General features: G+C 43.7%; 1 protein-coding gene across 1 annotated transcript in view; it reads left to right on the top strand.

Annotated features, from left to right (window-relative positions):
* Window positions 1-21,991, top strand: part of cacna1bb (calcium voltage-gated channel subunit alpha1 Bb) — a 214,443-nt gene extending 192,452 nt beyond the window's left edge. The window contains exons 39-47 of the mRNA XM_090227038.1: window positions 1,800-1,905; window positions 2,303-2,410; window positions 2,893-3,053; window positions 3,265-3,428; window positions 3,755-3,890; window positions 4,240-4,350; window positions 11,857-12,118; window positions 17,476-17,699; window positions 17,836-21,991. Of these exons, the coding sequence (XP_090083164.1) occupies window positions 1,800-1,905; window positions 2,303-2,410; window positions 2,893-3,053; window positions 3,265-3,428; window positions 3,755-3,890; window positions 4,240-4,350; window positions 11,857-12,118; window positions 17,476-17,699; window positions 17,836-18,369 (1,806 nt within the window). The 3' untranslated portion in view covers window positions 18,370-21,991. The remainder of the gene's footprint in view (window positions 1-1,799; window positions 1,906-2,302; window positions 2,411-2,892; window positions 3,054-3,264; window positions 3,429-3,754; window positions 3,891-4,239; window positions 4,351-11,856; window positions 12,119-17,475; window positions 17,700-17,835) is intronic.
* Window positions 21,992-22,182: the final 191 nt, after the last annotated feature.

Raw genomic sequence — 22,182 nt, 5'->3', positions numbered from 1 at the left:
ACTTGTCTTCGGCTGGTGGAGGTCCTGCAGATCCATGTCCATATACATCGTCCGGGGTGAAAAAGTTGAATGAAAAAGTTGAGTGAAGACAAAATAAGGCATTGGTATAGTTGTGAAATGAAGAGTTTGATTAATCGGTTATTAATAGTAAAAATCTAAACGTTTGGTAGGCAGCCAAGTACCCACAAACAGCGCAGCGGCATGGAAACAACACGGAGGCAACTCTTGTCACCCTCTGTTCATAACTCCTCTGTTGTACCTCTGTCACCCTCTGTTTATAACTCCTCTGTTGTCCGTCTGTCACCCTCTGTTTATAACTCCTCTGTCACCCTCTGTTTATAACTCCTCTGTTGTCCCTCTGTCACCCTCTGTTTATAACTCCTCTGTTGTCCGTCTGTCACCCTCTGTTTATAACTCCTCTGTTGTCCGTCTGTCATCCTCTGTTTATAACTCCTCTGTTGTCCCTCTGTCACTTTCTGTTTATAACTCCTCTGTCACCCTCTGTTTATAACTCCTCTGTTGTACCTCTGTCACCCTCTGTTTATAACTCCTAACTTTCCACTCTGGCTATGAGCTGAGCTTCCCTGCTAAATGACCTTTCTTTTCCTCCCTGTGGGGATTTTTCGTTCCTCTTATCTGCTTAACTCCACTGTGTGTGTGTGTGTGCGCACACGCGCGTGCGTATGTTTTTGTCAGAATGTGTACATACAGTATTTATATGTTTGTGGGATGGCCTCATGTGTCTGTGGTTTTCCTTTCGCCCTAGTGGGCACTACCTGACATGTCAGACCCTGCATGCATAGGTGGTGTGTGTGTCCCCCCACCCCCACCCACCCTTTCCCTCTTCCCCCTCTCCTCCTCTCCTTCTGTATTGTAACAGCTCCTACATGGAAGTATGCTCTCTTGAGTTCAAGGGAGGCTTGCTTGCACACACATGCCTCATCTGCGATTCCCCTCCACTTGGCTTGAAGACAATAGGATTCATCCGTCCCAGTCTTCCCCTCTGTGAAGCATGCATGTGTTTGTGTGCATTCTCATCCTTCCTCCCCAGTAGCCGTTCATGGAGCTCTACATGCATGTATGTCACTATGACTGAGTCTCAAATGGCACTATTCCCTGTTTAATGAACTATTAGGCTAGGGGGAGGAGTGTGTCCCCATAATACAGATATGGCTTCATTCATTCATCCTTTCATAGCAGCACTAAAACATACTCCTCCAGGGCCTTGGAAGCATGTTGACATGTGAACTGTTTCTATCATTTACTTAATGCCGAACAATACTAACTCTTCATCCACACCACTCATGGCTTCTAGTAAATCGCTACTACGTCACTTTCCTGTCAGTCTTTGAGTGAAACTCACTGACACGTTCTGAGGAGTCCTAATGCACATCCAGTTGATTTGTTATGCATGTCCTTCCCAATGTCCATCTCAGACCTTGACCCATAGTCTGACTTTCACATTACCATTTGCATGGAGTGTTGCTCTGAACATTCTGTCTCCTCTCTGGGATGTCTTGTGTTGTGTTGTTGTGCTCCTGGGAAAGCTCTTCTGTCTGCTGGACTGAAACTAATCCAAGCCACTGGCTGTCAAAAGTCAACATCACTCTCACTGTATGTACGGTGTCCCTATTAGGACACTCTCAGTCTCTGCAGAACTTGTCAGTCTCAATTCCATCAGTTAACATGGAACTACTCTACAGGCAGCACACAGAACCTGCCCAAAGAGCAATTGATTGTAACAGGTGCTAAAATTGGTGTTCTAATGGGCCCCTCACCATGGTTTCTATTCTCCTTAGCGATTGGTCAAAATGAACATGCCCATCGCCGATGACAATACGGTGCACTTCACGTCCACGCTGATGGCTCTCATCCGCACCGCTCTGGAGATCAAACTGGCATCTGGTCAGTGACCTCTGATCTAATCCCCTTACACACATACACACTCCAACCACAATAATAGGATAGGAATAAGGGAAATTCAAATCAATGTAAAACATTGATAGAATAAAAAGTTGTTAGAAATATTATTGAAAAAATGTGGTATATTTTTATGTAAAGAAATAAAGAATAATATGTAATCATTCAAAAGATCCTAAAAACCTGTCCTGCTAGGTCTGATGGGTAGGGGTGAGACCAATGAACTAGAATTAATAGAAAGGAGTCCCCATTCAAGTCAAAATGAATTGCATCTGTGTTTACCAGTCAAATTGCCATGGTCAGAGGTTCCAAGTCTGTTAGTGTTTGCTGATTGATAAGTGTGGATGGACTTGATGTGACATATGAGTGTGTCTCTCCTCAGGGGTGCTGGCTCAGCGCCTGTGTGATGCTGATCTGAGGAAGGAGATCTCCAGAGTCTGGCCTAACCTGCCTCAGAAGACTGTTGACCTGCTGGTCACACCATATAAAAGTAGGCGACACTGGTGTGTGTGTGTGTGTGTGTGTGTGTGTGTGTGTGTGTGTGTGTGTGTGTGTGTGTGTGTGTGTGTGTGTGTGTGTGTGTCTTGGTGTCTATGTTTGTGTTAGAGAGCATGAAAGAGAAACTGAAATAGAGAGCCATAGAGAGACAGAAGAGAAAGAGCTGAGAGACACAAAAAAGACTTGCAATATTCTTCAGAGCACTGAGCTTCACCAAAGCCCAGTCATCCCTTGAGTGAGTGTGTAGTCTCAACTGTTTTCTCGTTCTGCTCTTTCTACTGCTCTTCAGTTTACTCTGTGTATGAGGTAGCTATATTTACACACACACACAGAACATGACTACACTATAATCTTCTTCTTTCTGTCTGCTCTTCCAATGCCATCTAGTGGTTGTGGAGAGAAGACGACTCGTGCTTCAGCTTTTCTCCACTGACTTTCTCTCTTCATTTTTCCTTTCTTCTTCACTCCTTTCAGTTGATGAGTTCAATGAGCTCATATGCCCCTTTGCGGTTGTAAACCGAGAGCTGACAGTGGGGAAGGTCTATGCTGCCCTCATGATCTTTGACTACTACAAGCAGAACCGGGCCAAGAGGCTGGAACAGCAACTGGGACTTGACTTCACAGGGACAATTAAGGTAGTATATGGCCACAACATAGAGTTGGAAAGAGGACTCAACTTTGCCATAATTGCTTCTGAGACAGCATGAGGTGCGCCATTGAGGGCTATCTCCATCCACAAATGATTAACGCGTTATAGGCTCCACATCCATTGAATTTGTCACTTGATTCTAGTGAGAAAAGCCGATGGGAGGTCCCGATGACTAGAAATCTCTCTGTCTCCTGCAGAATAAAAAGGGTGCAGCCTTCTTCCGCCCCATGATGCCCATGACCCATATGCAGGAGGAGACGCCAATCACCACTGCCAAGCCCCCGCCCCCCTCACAACCTGAACCAGAGCCTCAGCCAGAGCCCCCGCCCGTCACCACCTCTCTAACCAATGGTGACACAGTGTGAGTGCCCGCCCATATGTTTTTCTTAGCAGATATACAGTCTTTGTATAGATACACTAGTCAATAGAAATGTATAGATACATGGCATATACACTACTGCACGCAAGGAAGGAAACAGGTAGACGTAGTAGTGATCAATGTGAAGTGCTTATCAGAGTCTTTGGCTTTCATACTTTTCGAAATCTCAGCGTGGCTCAACCAATTTCTCCAACTGTCACCCCATTTAAATGAACGCGTTGGTTGGGAGTTTTGGGGAGGTGGACGCTTAGGCTGTGCGCCATAGATATCTCACAATGTTTGTGTGTGTTTTGCGTGTGTGACCTCAGACCAAGCCCTAGAAGTGCCATAAAAGAGTCCATATCAGGAGATCAGCTGTCTCAGGAGGGCCAGCGGTCCAGCACTAGCAGTCGGACTGTACAGCGGGGCCAGTCAGAGGACGTGCCCTACTCCATCAAACCTCAGGTACTTAGTACATATATAATACCAAAGATAGGAATTATGCAAGAAACCCTCGTACCATAGTTCACTGTTAAACCTCTGGTACCCACAACTAGTGGTTGCAAATTCTGGTAACTTTTCTGAAATTCCAAGGTTTTCCAGAAGTCTTGTTTGGGAAAATTCCTGGTATCAGGAGGGAATAAGCAGGAAATCCTAAAATCTTCCGACCGGGATTTCTGGAGAAGCTGGGAATTTTGGGAAATGTGCTGTTTTGCAACCCAACATACAATTTACCAAAGATGTGAATTACGCAAGCAGCTACCGCGCCATCATTCACTCAACTCAACTATATGCATACGGTGTGTTGTTTCAGGAACCAGTGGAGATGAGGCAGGTGGAGAACGGTGCTGATTTAGAGGGCTACTTTGGTCTGGAGGGCCATGGCAGAGCAGCCTCCATGCCTAGACTGGACTCCCAGTACTATGTAAGTCCTCCTTCACTCACTTCCTTACTGTACCCCTGTACTCTCTCACATAGGACCCCACCAGAACCTCGCCAGGGCTGCCAACGTGGTGCCTGCTCAAATCAAACAGCATTAACTCTACAATTAAGGCGACGTCAACATGTTAGTAAACATCACATGAGATTTGATATCTATGGTACGACACAGTTTTTACTAGTAAACTTGACCGTATTCAATAATACTTTCTCATGTAGTTGGTAGTAGTTTGTGATGATATTATTGAGACACAGAGAGGAAGGGAGTGGGGAAAGTAGTTGAAGTGAAAGAGAACATATAGAGAAAGACCGAGTGGAAGAAAGACTGAATATAAAGGCAGGTAGCTAGAAATGGATTGAGTTAGCCACAGGCTAACTCAAGCAAAGACGCTGTCTGTCAGTGCACATCAAGTCATCCTGCTGACCTTGTGTGCATCCCAAATGTCACCCTTTTCCATATACAGTGTACCACTTTTGACAAGGGCCCATAGGACTGTTGGTATGTAGATCTTATGTGACATCTCGTCATTTTTCCCTCAACAAATCTGAATGTACAGTCATGTCCCCAGCAGTACAGTGACTACACTGTACCTTTTACACTACCGTCATTTAGCAGACATCTTATTCAGAGCTACTTACAGTAGTGAGCGCATCCATTTTGGTATTGGTCCCACGTGGGAGTCAAACCCACAACCTGATGTTGCAAGTGCCATAATCTACCAACTGAGCCACATGGGAGAATATTGTCTTCTTAACTGTCTGTCTTAACGCAGAGTATTTTTTGAATACTACACAATATGAAATATTCATGTTTTAAACAACTGTTGATAATGGCCACATTGTGTAATATACTTTACTGATGTACCGTATATACTTAATAATGTAATATGCAAATCTCTCTCCCCCCAAAAAGTTCAGGTGGAGAAGTGTGTGGGAAACTGCTTAAACCTTATTACAAATATGCTCCATCTTCACTATGCTTTCCTGTTTATAAGTATTGAAAACCATTTCCACGTATTTATTGTTATTCTTTTGACCCATTTGTCTGTTTTCACGTTTCACACTCAACTTTTTGTCGACCTCCATTATGGTTATAGTCAATGCTTTAAAGTTTTTTTGTGTGACATTTATTTTGTACCTGTCTTTCATTTTTGTCATGTTTTCTTCCCTACTCTTGTGGTGAATGGAGTCCAGGTTTCTTTCCTCTTGAAGGCCTTTTCCGAACCCTCTTTTCCAGCTGTGTGATTGGTTTACGTGTCTAACCATTTGAATCCTGTCTGTCTCGCTTTGCTCTCTGTCGGTCTTTCCTTCTCTCCATCCACTCCCATCCTCTCTTCCCTTTCTCCTCCCTCCTCTCTCCTCTTTCTCTCCTCCTCTTGATGCCCATGGCTAATGTTGTACCCACCTCCTTCCTGTGTGTGCTGTCTGATAGCGGAACCACCCTCGCCACCTACCTGGGACCTACCTGGCAGTATGTACACCTGTTCCGCCTCTCTCTCTCTCTCTTCTCTCTCTTTCTCTCTCTTTATCTCTCTCTCTCAGTGCATGCTGGGAGTGTTTTGTAGTTGAGAGGCGTTGTGGAGGGCTCTATCCTTCCTTATATTCTTGATTCTTTCCTTGGTCTTTTCCTTCAATGTTAATTTTCTATGGTGGAGTTAACCCACTGTTAGTTTAGCGGTACACACTGTTATTTTTTCCAAAGTTAGGGAGGAAGAGGACAGAGTTTTAGTTTCCTGGGGTTTTGAGCGCTTCGCAGCCTAGCGCAGAGGAGACGCTGTTGTTACGACATGGATTCAGGTCAAATCAAATAAAATGTTATTGGTCACGTACACATGGTTAACAGATGTTAATGCGAGTGTAGTGAAATGGTTGTGCTTCTAGTTCCGACCGTGCAGTAACATCTAACAAGTATTCTAACAATTTCACAACAACTACCTTACAAGTGTAAAGGAATGAATAAGAATATATACATGTAAATATATTGATGAGCGATGGCCGAACGGCATAGGCAAGATGCAGTAGATGGTATAGTGTACAGTATATACATATGAGATGAGGGATAGGGAATGATTTAATATGTCCGTAAACACACCAGCCAGCTGGTCTGCGCATACTCTGAGGACGCGGCTAGAGATGTCATCTGGGCCGGCAGCCTTGCGAGGGTTAACATAAATGTTTTACTCACGTTGGCTGCGGTGAAGGAGAGCCTGCAGGTTTTGGTAGTGGGCCTTGTCAGTGGCACTGTATTGTCCTCAAAGCGAGCTAAGAAGTTGTTTAGTTTGTCTGGGAGCAAGACGTCGGTGTCCGCGACGGGGCTGGTTTTCTTTTTGTAATCCGTGATTGACTGTAGACCTTGCCACATATGTCTCGTGTCTGAGCCGTTGAATTGCGACTCTACATTGTCTCTATACTGACGCTTAGCTTGTTTGTTTGCCTTGCGGAGGGAATAGCTACACTGTATTCGGTCATGTTTCCAAGGTTTTAATAGTCACCGTTGTCGTGTCTTTGGCTATGCCGGATTAAGTGATATGACATGCTATTCTATAAAATCCTTTCTCTGTAATTAATATTACCTGATTGAGCTAATCATGTAAATTAACTAGAGAGTCGGGCACCACGAAAGAAAATGTATAGAGCAGTTATCTTCCAAATAAACTCTTAAAGACCTAGTAATATTTTACATCAATAGCAGTCAATATTAATCGTCACCTTATTTCAGTCACATCTGAAAGTTGTAAATTCTTGGTTATCTTCACGAACCCTGGCTAATAAGTTGAATCAGCAATTCAAAATTGGGTTTAATTATTTATTTACTAAATACTTAACTAATCACACAGAATTACATATTTACAGAATGAATCATACCTTGATTACAAATGATGTCATAAAGGAAAACGTCCCTAGCGGACGGAACAGATATGACAGCTGGTTACACAAAGAAAAGGGGGTTGGGTTTGAGTGAAAGAGCGGGAAGACTGAAGAACAAAGGGAGAAGCTGTGTCTCTATCGTGCCGTAGGCAGCTACTCTATCGTAAATACATAATCTTATGCATTCTAAATACCGTCCATTTGGTAAATAAATATTTACTCTGAGCTGCGCTTCAATAGGTTGGTGGTAGATGGAAGGCCGTGTTGCCCAACAGAGTCCTTTGAAGAGTGTCTCTGGTGGTGAACGGGATACTTTGTAGTGTCGTCGTTGTGTGGTAGACGGGATACTCTGTCTGTCCTCTCCTAGCCCACGTTTACAGCAGCCGCTGCTAACCCAACGGCTAGGAGGTATCACTTCTGTAGCGAATAAGAGTTCAAAGTTCATACCATTCGCAACCAAAGCTCATTCTGAGGTGGGCTTCGTTCTGTAGTTAATTCTTCTGACATCGGACCGTTATCCTAATGTACCCAGAACAGGAGGTTACATTTTCGTCAAGGGCTTATATAGTGGAGGGAGAGAAGGGTGTGTTTCATAGATTATAACACGTCTCTTCACAGGGGCGGGCCACTGATTGAGCAGAGCCCTAACCTTATGAAAACCCAAATCTCTCATTTGGAAGCTAAAATTACATTTAATCTTTTCACAAATCATTTTGTATTTAAACATTTGAATTGCACAACAATTCCATGTGAATCTGATAACTATATGTGTAGACTTTCCGAGATACAGTTTAGGTTGTCCTGTCATCAGTCATAATGTCTCAGACGACAACCGAACTGACATCATATTCATTAAGTACCAGTGAGGCATGGGGAGGGACTCTACGAGTGGTTTGCCATCACAGATAGTCTACGGTGCTTTGAGTGTGGGGATTTGGGGAATAAGAGCTTTGCGTGCCCACATAAAGGCTGTAGATAAGGTGAGGGTACAAGCACCAATGGGGGAAATTGAGGTCAATGTGCAGGGGGCCATGAGACACAGGCAGCATCCTATTGGAAGTTTAATGTAAAGCTCTTACAAGATGCTACTTTTTGCTCAGGTTTCCAGACTTTTTGGAAAAGGTGGGGGCAGCGAAGAGAGGAGTATGAGTCTCTGAGTCAATGGTAGGATGTGGGAGCAGTCTAAATTCTGCTTTTCTGTCAACGGTATACAGCTCTTTCATCCTCAGAGGCTAGGAGAGTATTGGGGCAACTCAAGCGAAGTATCAGTGAAGTGAAGGTTGAGCTCATGGGGCAAGGCAATGTAGGCCTCCAGGCTAATTTAGCTGAATTACGTAGAGACCTGGGCAGATTTTTCCAGGTTAAAGCAAAGGGAGCATTTGTAAGAGCTAGGTTCTCCATGCTCAAGGAGATGCTCTGAGCTCCTTCTTCTTTTGTTTGGAAAGACAGAGCCATGAAGCCAAGGGTATGCATTGTTTGCGGCTGTCAGATGGGTGGGTGACCTCTGTGGTGGGGGAGATTGTGGAATGTGGAGTTTTATACTGACTGGTATAGGGCAGAACTGTGTGATCCTATGTGTGCTCAAGTTTTGTTTGCAGAACTCCCTAAGCTCTCTCTGGCACAGAGGCATGAAATTGACATTCCCCTGTTGTCCCATGAACTGGCAGAGGCCGTAACCCAGATGTCCCCCAGCCGTACACCAGGGGTCGATGGACTCCCAGTGGAGTTTAATAAAAAATTTGGGGAAATAATTGGACCGGACTTCTTTTGCGTGTTGTGTGAATGCGTCAGGGTAGGCACAGCTAGAACTGCGATGCAGTGCCTTAGACCACTGCGCCACTCGGGAGGCCCTGGTGGATTTTTTTCTGGTTGGGCCATCACTGGCTGAGGGCGGCAGTGTTGTACATCTCCATCCACGAAGGAGGACAGAGCCTGGTGGAACTGGAGAGAAGGGTGGCTGCATTTTGACTAAAGGTGGCGCAAAGACTGCTGTACCATAGTGATGTCGGCTGGAGAGAACCAGCATGGGCGCTGCTGAGGATAGCTTGCGGATTAGAGTTGGACTGGCAGCTTTTTCCTCATGAGGCTGGAGAGGCTGAGTACAGCAGGTCTCTCTGATTTCTACTCTGCGGTGCTGAGGGCCTGGCAGCTGCTAAAGCCCACACGAGAAGGGGGGTGGAGCCTGGACTGTGGGAGGAGCCTATCTTCCACAATCCAGACATCCTTTTGAGATCGGTTCAATCGGTCACCCTGCAGAAGTGACTGATGCCAGCTGGTTTACTAAGGCTGGGTGACCTGCGACTGCTGGATGAGGAAGGGTGGAAAACCCCGGAAGTCCTGGCACAACAAACAGGACTAACATCTCTTAGGCTGCTGGAGAGATTCCTGGGGGAGGTCCAGGAGGCACTGTCTGAGCCGGTAAGGGGGGTGTTTGAGTGGCCAAAGGGGGGGAGCCACCGATGTTTCCGCCACTGCAGGTGACAGCAGAGACTGGGGACTGGCAAGGGGGTATGGAGGACTTGTTGGACTTTAACTCTCTGAGCCTGGGGGAGTTTGAGAGGGTGGGAGGTAAAGCCCTCTACAACCTCTGCATTATGGTGAGGAAAATTAGGAGCCTAACAGGAGTGAAGGCACATCAGTGGCAGGGGGTATGTGAGGCTCAGGGAAAGTTGGCTATTTGGCTAACAAGGAGGAACAGGGTCAGAGGTGGGGGGATAACAGACCCTTTACTATTATTTAATGGGATGGTCTTTAAAATTATATAAAGTGTGGAGATGTTTCAGGAGATGGTGTGTCGGGGAGGCCATCTGTATAGCTGGGGAAGATGGGTTGGATATACGGTTGTAGAAGTGGTGAGGTTTTGGTTATTGTGATGTGTGATATTGTTTTGAATCGTGGGGTAGAGGACAAGGTGAGTATGCGGCATACAGGATATTTGTTTTTTAAAGGGGGTGTGGGGGGTGGTGGTGGTGGTTGTGAGGTTTTAATGAAATGAGGATGTATCATTAAAGAAATACAAAAAGTCAAAAGTCTCTCTCTCTCTCTCTCTGTTATACCTCTTTCCTTTTCTCTCTCATCCCTCTCTTTCCATCTCTATGTTGGCCTCTATGTGCTCCCTCCATTCCAGTGGGGAGTTCACATACTCTCACCATCAGTTTGACACTCTTTAGACATTAGCTAAAGCCCATATTGGTGTGAGTGGTCAAGATCCATGTCACCTAAAGTAGAATTATTGTTGAGTGTTTTAGTACTTCACCTCACATAAATCCATGGGACACCAAACACTCTTTTTTTGCTTTCTTGCCATGAAGTGACGTGATATGACCATTGTGACCATTGTATGTTTGTGTGTCGTTTCAGTGGGTGGTTTGTTAATGTTTTAATGTAGGCACTGAGAGCACTGCTATTTTCCTACGTTGACATAACTGTACTGTTCTCTCTTTATTTCCATGTGTTGTTGTCGTGGTTGTTGTGGTTTTTGTTGTACAAACCACTGACTGTAGCTACTTGTCGGGACTGATAGAAACTCTTAGAACAAGCTCAACGGAGCGTATACCTCGAGAATGAATTTGGTTATGATCTACAATATCACTTCATTGATTTACCTTTTCAACAATGAATTTAAAACTAAACTTGAAAAGGACAGTTTATATGGGGAATACACGTATGCCGTTTCCAGGAGACTGCTCTCGGCATCATGGGACAACTGTGGCAGGGTGTTATCCAGGCTGTTACCACCAGAGGGAGGAATAACGTAGCTAGTGTTCCAGCCTGTCATTTCACTTACTTTATTTGCCTCCAGTCTTAAACTTCTCAATGTTCTATTTTGCCATGTTAATTTCACTGCGGCATCAGGCTTTTTCCAAACACAGACAACTCAGCACCTGTCAAGGTGGGAAATATTTAAAGGAAAACGTCAACACCCTGCTTATTCTTAGTTCACTAGCAGTGTCTCCTGCTGGTTTACGACAAGTTTTAACAACTCGGGCCAAACATTCCGTACATCCAACCCCAAATCGAACATTAGCTCTTACCCCCTATGCACCTGTGTGTATAAAAAAAAATTATAGATTTAGACAGCATGGTAAATATGGTATGGTGCCAGTATGTTGCCACTTAGCATGCCAGAGGCTAGCTCTTGTCCAGATCATTGCATGCAGCATGCTGACACTGAGCCTTCCTACAATGTCAGCAAGCCGCACATAAAAGCTGGCCAGAGGCAAGGTAGAGGCATTACCATATCATTACCATATTGATTATACCATAGGGATGTGGGCAAATGGGTTGATTTGGGATTGGGCGGTGGTATGCCAATCATTAGTGATGTATTCAAGATTAACTGAGTATTGAAATCGCTCAGTGTTTCAGTCAGAAATGTCTCCTCAACATTTGTGTCTGAAGAGGTTGAACGTCAGTCTCAAGCCCAGAGATTGGTGTCCACTGGTCTGTTGTACCTCCTCGTCTGTACTGTGTCTACTGTCTAGTGAACAGTTTGGTGCTTGATGCTCCAGTCCAGTGGTTGTGCTGTATTTTAGAATACTCTAATGCTACACTTCTATGGTAGCTAGCCCTCCATCTTGTATTCCTCCACTCACCGTTTTTCGTCTTTGCTCGCTCCTCCCAGCCTATCCCTGACATCAGTCCTATCAGGCGGTCGGCATCCACGTTGGCTTCCCAGCGCCCCCAGGAGGTGAGTCTGAGGGACTACACCCTGGAGACGCCTAGCCAAGCCCAGGCCCTGTCTTCCTCAGCCCCAGGCCAGGCCCAAGACAGGCCCTACCACCATCACCACCACCACCGCTGTCACAGACGCAGGGACAAGGACAGGGACAAGAAGCAGAAGTCACTCGACAGGGCATCCAGCGTGCAGCCTTCTAGTATAGCAGGTGAGATGACACACCATACATGCATGTTCAGACACATACATTAGCAATGCACAAGCCCCGCCCACCTCAGAATTCCCTCTCTCCAGCCATTACTTCCCTGTTTTTGTGGGGTGAAAATTCACTTGTCACGTAATTGTTGCTGAATTGATTTATTTCCTACTCTTGCTTGTACAAATCATATTTTCCCGCAAACATCTGTTATGGCCGCTCAAACACATGCTGGTCCCCTTCAAAATGTCAACAATGGCACATGTTGTTTCTGATCGGCATCATTTACAATGCCGACCCTTGGACGGGATAAAACGCACAAAGACAATATTTATACCGCAAGACGGGAGAAAGGTGGGTGTTCCTTTTTTGTATAGTTTTAAAAAGTTAAGAGTTCATTCATTTGAAATGTTCACAAAGTAATTCACCTGCAAAGGAAGCCTCATAAATAGTAGTATTTGTGTGTGCATTGATAAATTCCAACTAAAGTTGACTATGCAAAAGGGTCATTTATATTCAAGTGTATATGCAAATGATACATAATCAAACATTATTATTCTATCAATATAATAACAAAACACCTAAATAAGCCATATGAGGCTTACAGATGTTAGCATGGGTCCTTTCATGACATAAAGTTGAAAAGTAAATTCCCACCAAAACTGGTGGATTTCATATGTTTTTGTCTGTCATTAAATCAGTCAATATTTAATTCATTTTTATTCATTGAGCATCTCACTCCACTATGCAGCTATTACATGTATCACAATTGTATTTTTGACCTTTTATAAATACACTTGGAAGACCGTTGCTTTGCTAGTGTCAATCATAGCTTACACACACACACACACACACACACACACACACACACACACACACACACATATGCATTCACATGTTCACATGCATACTTCCGCTCATGCAGCAACATACACAGACTGAAAGACACCTCACTGTGGAACCCATATAGCATATGATGAACTATGAATTCATACAGAAATAGAGTAAGGAAACCTTTCATTCTCAGAGGCAGAGAGATCTAGAGAGTTGGCTCTTGTTCCAAATCGCTTGGACGCTTTTGCATAGTAGCAGAAATTCCGTATCGGATTAAGGGCCTGTGATCGGGTTATGAAGGAAAGAGGTTTCTGTTGTGTTTAATAAAAAGCTTGAGCCAGGGATTTTGCGTGTCAAGCTTTCCATCTGACTAACAAAGAGACTTATGAGTTCCCCGAGGAAAATTTGCTTTGTGGGGATTTGATTTTTTAAAGTTTGTATACGTCATTTCCCTTTGTACTATAACCTCAAAAGCGGTAGTTATAAAATCGGCTAAGCTGCTCCAATAGTAGCTCCCCTTATGGGCGACGTGGCAGCCACTGTACAACGATGTGAAATTAGCCAGTCTCATGTGCAGGCTAAAGCACCTTTTTTCTTCTAGTCGAGATTATCTCAGGCAGCCTGAGCCCCACAGAACAGGGATTCAGCAGCCAAGAGTTTTGTTGGTTTAGTTCATTTTCTCCCATAGGTTAAACGTTGTCCGTACACACATGCACACACACCCATACTGACCTACTGTACCTCATACACACCCACACAGATACTGTATCATTCCACATGGCTCAGAATCCATGATGACACCCCTATGTCCCTGTTTGCTCTGTATGAGTTCATCTCTGACACACATGAGATATGTCCCAAATGGTACATTATTCATCATAGGGCTCTGGGCCCTGGTCACACATAGTGCCCTATATAGGGAATAGGGTGCTAATTGGGACCTAACCATGACCTCCATAAAGCAGGAACATGATCCTTGGAACTGTTGTGCTGACTGAGCATACTAGTGGTGCTGGTCAGTGTGTGTCTACTAGAGTTCAATGGGGGTAACCCGGTAATTGAGATTTACCAGGATTTACCGCCTAAAATCACTCCCCTTTCCAAGGATAAGTAACTGCTAGAAACTGGTAAATGATAATAAATTATTTCTATGAACAGCATGGCATGAAATGGAACTGTTAAATTATATGCGCTGTCTAAATCGGGTTTCTCTACGGCCTCTGCATGTATGAATCATCAACGCTTAGGGTGGGGATAGACTGCCCATCTCAATATGGAGCGCAGGTCACAATGCATGTAGACCTACCATCTCATTATGGTAACTTGTTTTATTGTGATTGGTAGGCCTATATTTTCTGCAACAAAATCTATGCTACAGTTATATAAAGACCGAATGCACGTCTAATTTACCCATCTCCATCTGGCTTTCGGGGCTCACCTTATTATAATTGCATTATTACATTTTTATTTTTTATGCTGATACAGATAACAGACGGAACTGGTAGAGGGAAGAACACACACGGATTCCCTACCAAATCAAACCCACCCCAACCCCTCCATGTTCTAACAGAGCCCCACCCCAAAACCAGACTTAAAGCAGGCATGATAGATTTTTTTTTATTTTAAAGATATATATATATTTTATATTGCAGCTGCAGAGTTTTAAAGCTGTGCACCCTGTGAGCACTCTCTGAGTCTTTCTCTCCATCAACTCCATTCAAATTGCATCCAAAAGAGATAATCCTGTTCTAGTTTGATATACAGTGCATTCGGAACCCTTCGTTTTTCCTACATTTTGTTACATTACAGCCTTATTCTAAAATGGATTAAATAAATAAAATCCTCATCAATCTGTACACAATACCCCATAATGACAAAGTGAAAACAGATTTTTAGAAATTCTTGCAAATGTATAAAAATACAATTTGAGACTCGAAATTGAGCTCAGGTGCATCCTGTTTCCATTGATCATCCTTGAGATGTTTCTACAACTCGATTGGAGTACGCCTGTGGCAAAGTCAATTGATTGGACACTATTTGGATAGGCACCCACTTGTCTCTATAAGGTCCCACAGCTGACAGTGCATGTCAGAGCAAAAACCAACCAATGAGGTCCAAGGAATTGTCTGTAGAGATCCGAGACAGGATTGTGTCGAGGCACAGACCTGGGGAAGGGTACCAAAACATTTCTACAGCATTAAAGGCCCCCAAGAACACAGTGGCCTCCATCATTCTTAAATGGAAGAAGTTTGGAACCACCAAGACTATTCTTAGAGCTGTCCGTCTGGCCAAACTGCGCAATCGGAGGAGAAGGGCCTTGGTCAGCATCATGCTGTGGGGATGTTTTTCAGAGGCAGGTACTGGGAGACTAGTCAGGATCGAGGGAAAGATAAATGGTGCAAAGTACAGAGAGATCCTTTATTAAAACTGGTCCAGAGCGCTCAGGACCTCAGACTGGGGTGAAGGTTTACCTTTCAACAGGACATATAAGCACACAGCCAAGACAACTCAGGAGAGGCTTCAGGACAAGTCTCTGAATGTCCTTGAGTGGCCCAGCCAGAGCCCGGACTTGAACCCAATCGAAAATCTCTGGAGAGACCTGAAAATGCTCCCCATCCAACCTGACAGAGCTTGAGATGATCTGCAGAGAAGAATGTGAGAAACTCCCCAAATACAGGGGTGCCAAGCTTGTAGCGTCATACCCAAGAAGACTCAAGGCTGTAGTCGCTGCCAAAGGTGCTTCAACAAAGTACTAAGTAAAAGGTCTGAATACTTATGTAAATGTTATTTTTCATTTTTTAAATGTCAATACATTTGCAGAAATGTCTAAAAATCTGTTTTTGCTTTGACATTATTAGGGTTTGTGAGTAGATTGATGAGGAAAAAAACAATTTAATCAATTTTCGAATAATTTTTCTGAATGCACTGATGTCCTAGACTACTTCTTTCAGGTAATAAATTCAATGCAGTATTAGCTTTATTCTTAGCTAATAAATGATGGGTCATGACTTTTTTTGGACTTTTCGAAGAGGGGCGCAAGCATTTTTTTTGCTGAATTGTAAATACAGCAGCCAATAGAATTCACAGGAAGTGTGAAGGAAGAGCGAATGCACGGTAGGCTATAGCAGTTATTTATTCAGACCCAAAGCCATTCCATCTCCGTGAAGACAAGTGAAAGCCTCCTGCGTCTAATTCTAGTCCCATACTAGTCAAGGATGTCATTAGAATGAAGAAATATAAGGAAAATGAAACGTATTATCTTATCGCTTTCAACATGTAACTGTTGAAAGCGAGGAATGAACCAAAAGAGAAAGAGGTAGGCGAATAACATGTTATGTAAGGTGTAAATATACTGTAAATGCGCATACTAATTATACAAATAGGCCCTGTTATATTTCAAAATCAAATTCGCTAGCAAGTACTTGTAACTCTGTCGGCCGCTTGTGCTGCTCCAGAGTCATGTTGTATCCCTGCTTTATCATGGTTTGACCGGTGTGTGTAATTCCTGTCACTCATAAAACAGTATAATAAAACACAGAACAGTAAAACAGTTCACGCTCAAAAATATCATTTATTTTCCCAAGAGAGCATATAGCGAGCTACATCTATGAGCTTTTATGTGTGTTTCTGTCGTGCATAATGTGCAGTATAATATACTATATGCAGTATACAGTAGCAGTAGTAGTATATTATATGTACTGGATAATGGCACATTCGTTTGGGCCTGAGCTCAATAAATGTCTTAAATGTAGGGCTCATATAATGTATTTAATGTATGGCTCATCAGGCTCAGGTAGCATCAGGCTTTTATCAAATCTCTAATCAAATCCAGACATAGGCCTTTTAATGTGCTTTATAATGCTTTTGAATGACAAGTTGGGTTTTGGCGTAAAATACTGTGTTCCCAGGATAGGAAAGTGAATTATTCTTGGGATGGAACATTTGTAAAATACTGGGAGCATATGAAACCCTAGTGTCCGCTGGTGGCCACACAGAGATCATCTGCAATAGAGATCAGGCCGTATTCGTGGTCTGGTGGAGCGCGTTGGTGTCGTGGGCGCAGGGTGTTTTTTGTGTTGGCATTGAAGGGCAGCAGCAGCTGGGCTTTATTGGTGCAGATAAAAGGCCCCAGTGGAGAGGCCCAGTCAGTGGGATTTATGGACACCTCTTGGCAGGGCAACAGAAAACCCAGAGAGGAGACAGAGAGAGGGTGAGGGAGAGAGGGAAGGAGGGAGAGCAATAGACAGAGGGAGGATGAGAAAGAGTTACATTCCTCTGGGCCAGACACACTAGGGTAGGGCTCTGACACATTAAGAATGAAAAACAGCCACTTAAAGCTGTTTTGTTCTGTCATTGTGGTTTTCATCAGAGCATAGAATTTTGGAAGAAAATTGAAAGATCAACAAAAATCACTTCCTGATGTTTTAGCGTTATGCATTTTTATTTGGTCTGAGGGATGCACACCCACATGCACATATATACTCCACGAGCGTAGTTTACTTCCCTAATCTTGTGTCTGTGTGTGTCGGCCTCAGGTTTGCCTGCTGATCCTGCCGTGGAGGGCTTGTCCATGGAGCGGGCGAGGGAGCGTGACCGAGGCAGGCCTCAGGAGAGGAGGCATCACTCTGCTGCCGGGGAGAAGCAGCGCTACTACTCCTGTGAGCGCTACGGAGGCAGGGAGCACTACCACACCAAGTCAGCCGGACCGAGCCGCTCCACCTCCCCTGGAGAGACCCATGACCTAGGCCTCTTCAAGCAGGTGAGTGGACCTGGAGCTTGTGGTTTTAGGGTGGGATGATAGTGCTGCTTCAGGGTGAGATGATTCAGGTTAGAGTGGCCAGTATGCCGTCCATCCCTGCCTCTCAACTACTCTCTTTGTTTGCTGTCTCTTGCAGAGTATCGGCATGGCTAAAGGCAGCCAAGTGGTCTTAACTTCAGCGTTCAGCACGCCCTGCCGTGGGCGCAGACAGCTCCCCCAGACCCCCCTCACCCCCCGCCCCGCCGTGGCCTACAAGACCGCCAACTCCTCACCTGTGCAGTTTGGTGCCACGGGGCACAAGTCCAGTCTCAGCCGGGGCCTCTCGGAGCATAGCGCCCTGCTGGAGTCACCCGCCATGCCCGTCACCCGCATCGGCTCAGACCCCAACCTGAGCCCCCAGTCGCGGGGTGCCCCTCCACGCAGCCTCCCTGAGGAGCCTGATGACTTCCAGGACACTGTGAGCACCCATGGAGGGGGAGGTGGACGCTCCCCCAGGACCTCTGCCTCAGCTTCCCATGGGGCTACTGAGCCTTCCTCTGCACCTGCCCCACAGGGCCGGGCTGGGGTCCCAAACGGGTACCACTTCACTCTGGGGGTCAACGCCGGTTCGAGTTCCAGCACCAGAGGAACTGGGAGCTTCCGGGAGAAGGAAGAGGATGACTGGTGTTAGCGTAGCTTACATCCCCCTTCACATGTCTGAAAGCGTTTTAGCTTGAACGTTGATGAACTCACTCATCTTTTGTACAGATTACAGTACAGTGTTGATAATGTATAATATATGCCATTTAGCAGACACTTTTAGCCAAAGCAACTTACAGTCATGCGTGCATACATTGTATGTATGGGTGGTCCCAGGACTCAAACCCACGACCCTGGCATTGCAAGCACCATGCTCTACCAACTGAGCTACAGAGGGCCACATGTCAGTTGATGTCAGTTCCTGCGTGCTCATAGGTGGCCAATGGAGACAGGTATATTCCAAGATGTGTTAAACATACAGAAAGTACTCTGAAAAGGAAAACCATTCTTAGGGATGTTTTCTCTTTTCTTGGCAAATGGCACTAAAGGACGAAGGACACCTGATATTACATTTTATCAATTCCATTCTTTCACTGAAATGAAAGCTTTGATGGTGTGCAGAGCACATGTGAAATCCCTGTGAATATTTAAAGCGCTGGTCAGTCAAATAGTTTTAATAGATGAAAAAAAAGCCTAAATGTCTTCCTACGGTCTTTGGAGGAAAACAACTAAGACTGTGAACTGTGTTTCTCTACAGCATTGACCAGATAAAAGCCTTTCTGTCCCCCTCTGTCCAGATCTAAAATGGGACTACGTTCTATTGCTGGCTAAAGGACAAAACACACCGTGCCTACGAACGGTTAAAAGCAGCAGGTGGCTGTCCTGTCGCCAGAATAACGGGCGCCATTTTCTATTAATTTCTACACGATGAATCGCCCCTGCTAGTTGACACCCAGCTGGTGATCTACTGTGCATGGGCCGACGTTCGTTATGGTGTGTCTTGTCCTGTAGTGTGTCTGCTGGCACTGGAAGTAATATGAGTAGAACCAGGAGGAACAAGTGATGATAATGATGCACTACCACCCAATCCCTTCCCTCTCTGCAGAAAATCCTTTAGTATCTCTTTAACTCTTTCTACACAAGAGCGTCGTTAGACTCCTGTTGGTACACTCTTAGAAGAAAAGTTTCCAAAAGGATTTTTCGGCCCTTAGGAGAACCCTTTTAGGTTCATGTTGAACTCTCTGTGAAAAGGGTTCTATATGGAACCCAAAAGGCTTCTACCTTAAATCAAAAGGGTTCGACCTGGAACCAAAAAGGGTTCTCCTATGGGGACAGACGTATAACCCTTTTAGGTTCCAGATAGCACATTGTTTTCTAAGAGTGTATTACCAGAGTCATATATAGAGAGTTGGGCCAATGCACTTTTTGTCTGAATGTTCCGAGACCGCCACTTTCTCCTCCATAGCCGTTGCTAATTGATAATTGGCGTTGTGCAGACTTGGATACACATCATTCCAAATGCTAATCAATACAAATGTATGTTAAATTCGCTGCTCTGTTTTGCTTGTTTACAGCGGGTCATTTCTTAGGGAACTGTCATAGGCGCTCTCGTATTGTTACATCGCCAACATTTCAAGAATAAAGTTTTATATGGGTTCTAACATGGCGGCTGTTCTAAAACCTGGCCTAATTCCCTCTTTCTATAACCCTGGGTATTACAGTAAGATGCATTACGGAGAGTATATGGTTAAGTAGGTATAGTATCGCTGCTGTTTTCCCGTGTCACCTATGACATATTGAACTATTTCTGAACAACAACAAAAAACACAAAACACAGAAGGACTGAAGATTCTAATTGATTTTTTATGGAATTAGAACATTAAATGGAATATCTTTTCATGATGTTCATTTTTTTGTAAGTTGTACCTAGTGCAAATGATATGAGTGTGGTTGGGTAGGTCAACTCTTTCTAATGTACTGCTCTAGTGGCTGAATACCAAGTGCCTATCATTAAATATATGTTATTATAGTTAAAATGCAGCCTGACTTTTGTGACGTATCAACACTGGAGAGGGGAGGATGGAACGTATGATATAGGGTTTACGGTATATGAGGTATACATAGTCACTGTTATGCATATGAGTAAAACTGTATATAGTTGTAAAGCAAAGAGAGGTTTACTGAATTCAAGGAATACAGTAACAAGGCTTTTTCTTTGAACCTCCAATGAGGAAAAGAATGCATCAACAAATTTTGTTTGTAATGATTATGTAAAATAGAGTTATAAGTAGGTCAGAACTACAGATCTAAAGCAAGCAATGTAATGCATGCCAGGGTTTTGAACTTGTCGAAGTTGTGTTTACTTTTGCTTAAGGGTGTATACAGAGCTTTTGCCTTTCTCTTCCAAAAATATACAGTACTGCCAGAGTTAGATGGAAGGCAAAGTGGTTCCAAGGGGAAAAAGTGCCATTTGTGATTCCCTCCAACTAGGAAAGTTTCACTTTACGCGTTCTTATCGATTGAAACAATATATTCAAGTATCATGTCTATAAACACTTGCCTCATATCTCTCATATATGAAGAGAAGTAGATTACATGTACAGTATGCTTATGAATTCTGCCACTTTTGCCCATATCTCATGGGTTTGTTTTCTTCCAAATATATTTATCCTGAAGGCAGGGTCGTGTGAAGGCCTTCACTATCTGATACATAGCCTACAACTTTGTGTCTTCGCAGGTATTGAAGGGTTGCGTTGACAGTTGACTCTTTCAAGTAGGGCTATGCAACAAGATGACACTTTTGGACTAACTCTCACTTGCCCTGTAATTTTACCCTCTGGGTTCTCCAGATTCAGGCTTTAGCACGATTGTGACCAAATTTGATATATAATATTTACGAGTTGTAAAAATGCAAATGTAGTATATAATGTACATTGAAAATGCATTGACAACGGCACAATTATTAACAATTGAATTATGTCAAACAGGACATTTTGAGTTCAGCAAGTCTATTGCATGTAGCCTGATACAACCACCCAGATGTAAACATGTGTTTGTTTTTGTTGTACGGAGTCAGAAATCACATTTATTTTGATCTATTTTGTTTTCTAGCGTCAGATGTATTGCGCAATCTATTTGATGGATCGTCAAAAGGTGAAGTACTAGACTTTGAATCGAAGACTTTACATTTGAACATGGCTATTTATAGGGGAAGGTACAGTAGCATTGTAGATTGCAAGACTCTTCCTTGGCCTCTAAAAGCCACTTTATGGTGCCCTAGTTGAGGAGAAAGCAGTGTGCACCCCTAGATCTGTGAACAGATACTTTATTTTTTTCAACCTCACCCACCCCACCCCAATTAGAGTGCCAATTTTAAAACCACACCAGTTTGTCTCTGCATACCTCATCCAGATTTCCTGTGGCTATATTCCCTGGACATGTCATGTTTGCATGTTATGAAAAGTATGTGCATGTGCAAAACAATGTATACTTTTTTTTATACAATCTATTCACTGGTTGTATTTTCTGAAGATCTTTAAATCATATGTTTTTGTTTCTGGAAAGACAAAAGAGCTTAAATATCAACATTTAAACAAAAGTATTGAACTATATTTGAACCATATGTGTGGTTTAGTGAAGAAGGATTATTTTCTGAGGTTCTGGAGCAACTGGGTCCTTCACTGTCAAATATGTTATATGACTGTCAATCCTACAGTCATTTATACCATTACATTTTGTATGAATTGAAGACCTTGAATAAAGATATACGAAAATGAATACAGAGAATGAGTTGGTGTATTTCTTGGTAATACTCACCTGCTTTATGCTGATATATTTTGTTGTGGATATCTTTATTGTAAGAGTGGCATTTAGGGGCTTGCTTTTCACTCAAATATACACTACCTTTCATTAGTTTGGGGTCACTTAGAAATGTCTTTGTTTTTGAAAGAAAAGCACATTTTTT

This window comes from Oncorhynchus mykiss, chromosome 29, assembly GCF_057628025.1.
Source record: "Oncorhynchus mykiss isolate SJ-2025 chromosome 29, ASM5762802v1, whole genome shotgun sequence".
Taxonomy (NCBI): Eukaryota; Metazoa; Chordata; class Actinopteri; order Salmoniformes; family Salmonidae; genus Oncorhynchus; species Oncorhynchus mykiss.
This window is presented reverse-complemented; position numbering and strand designations above follow the sequence as displayed.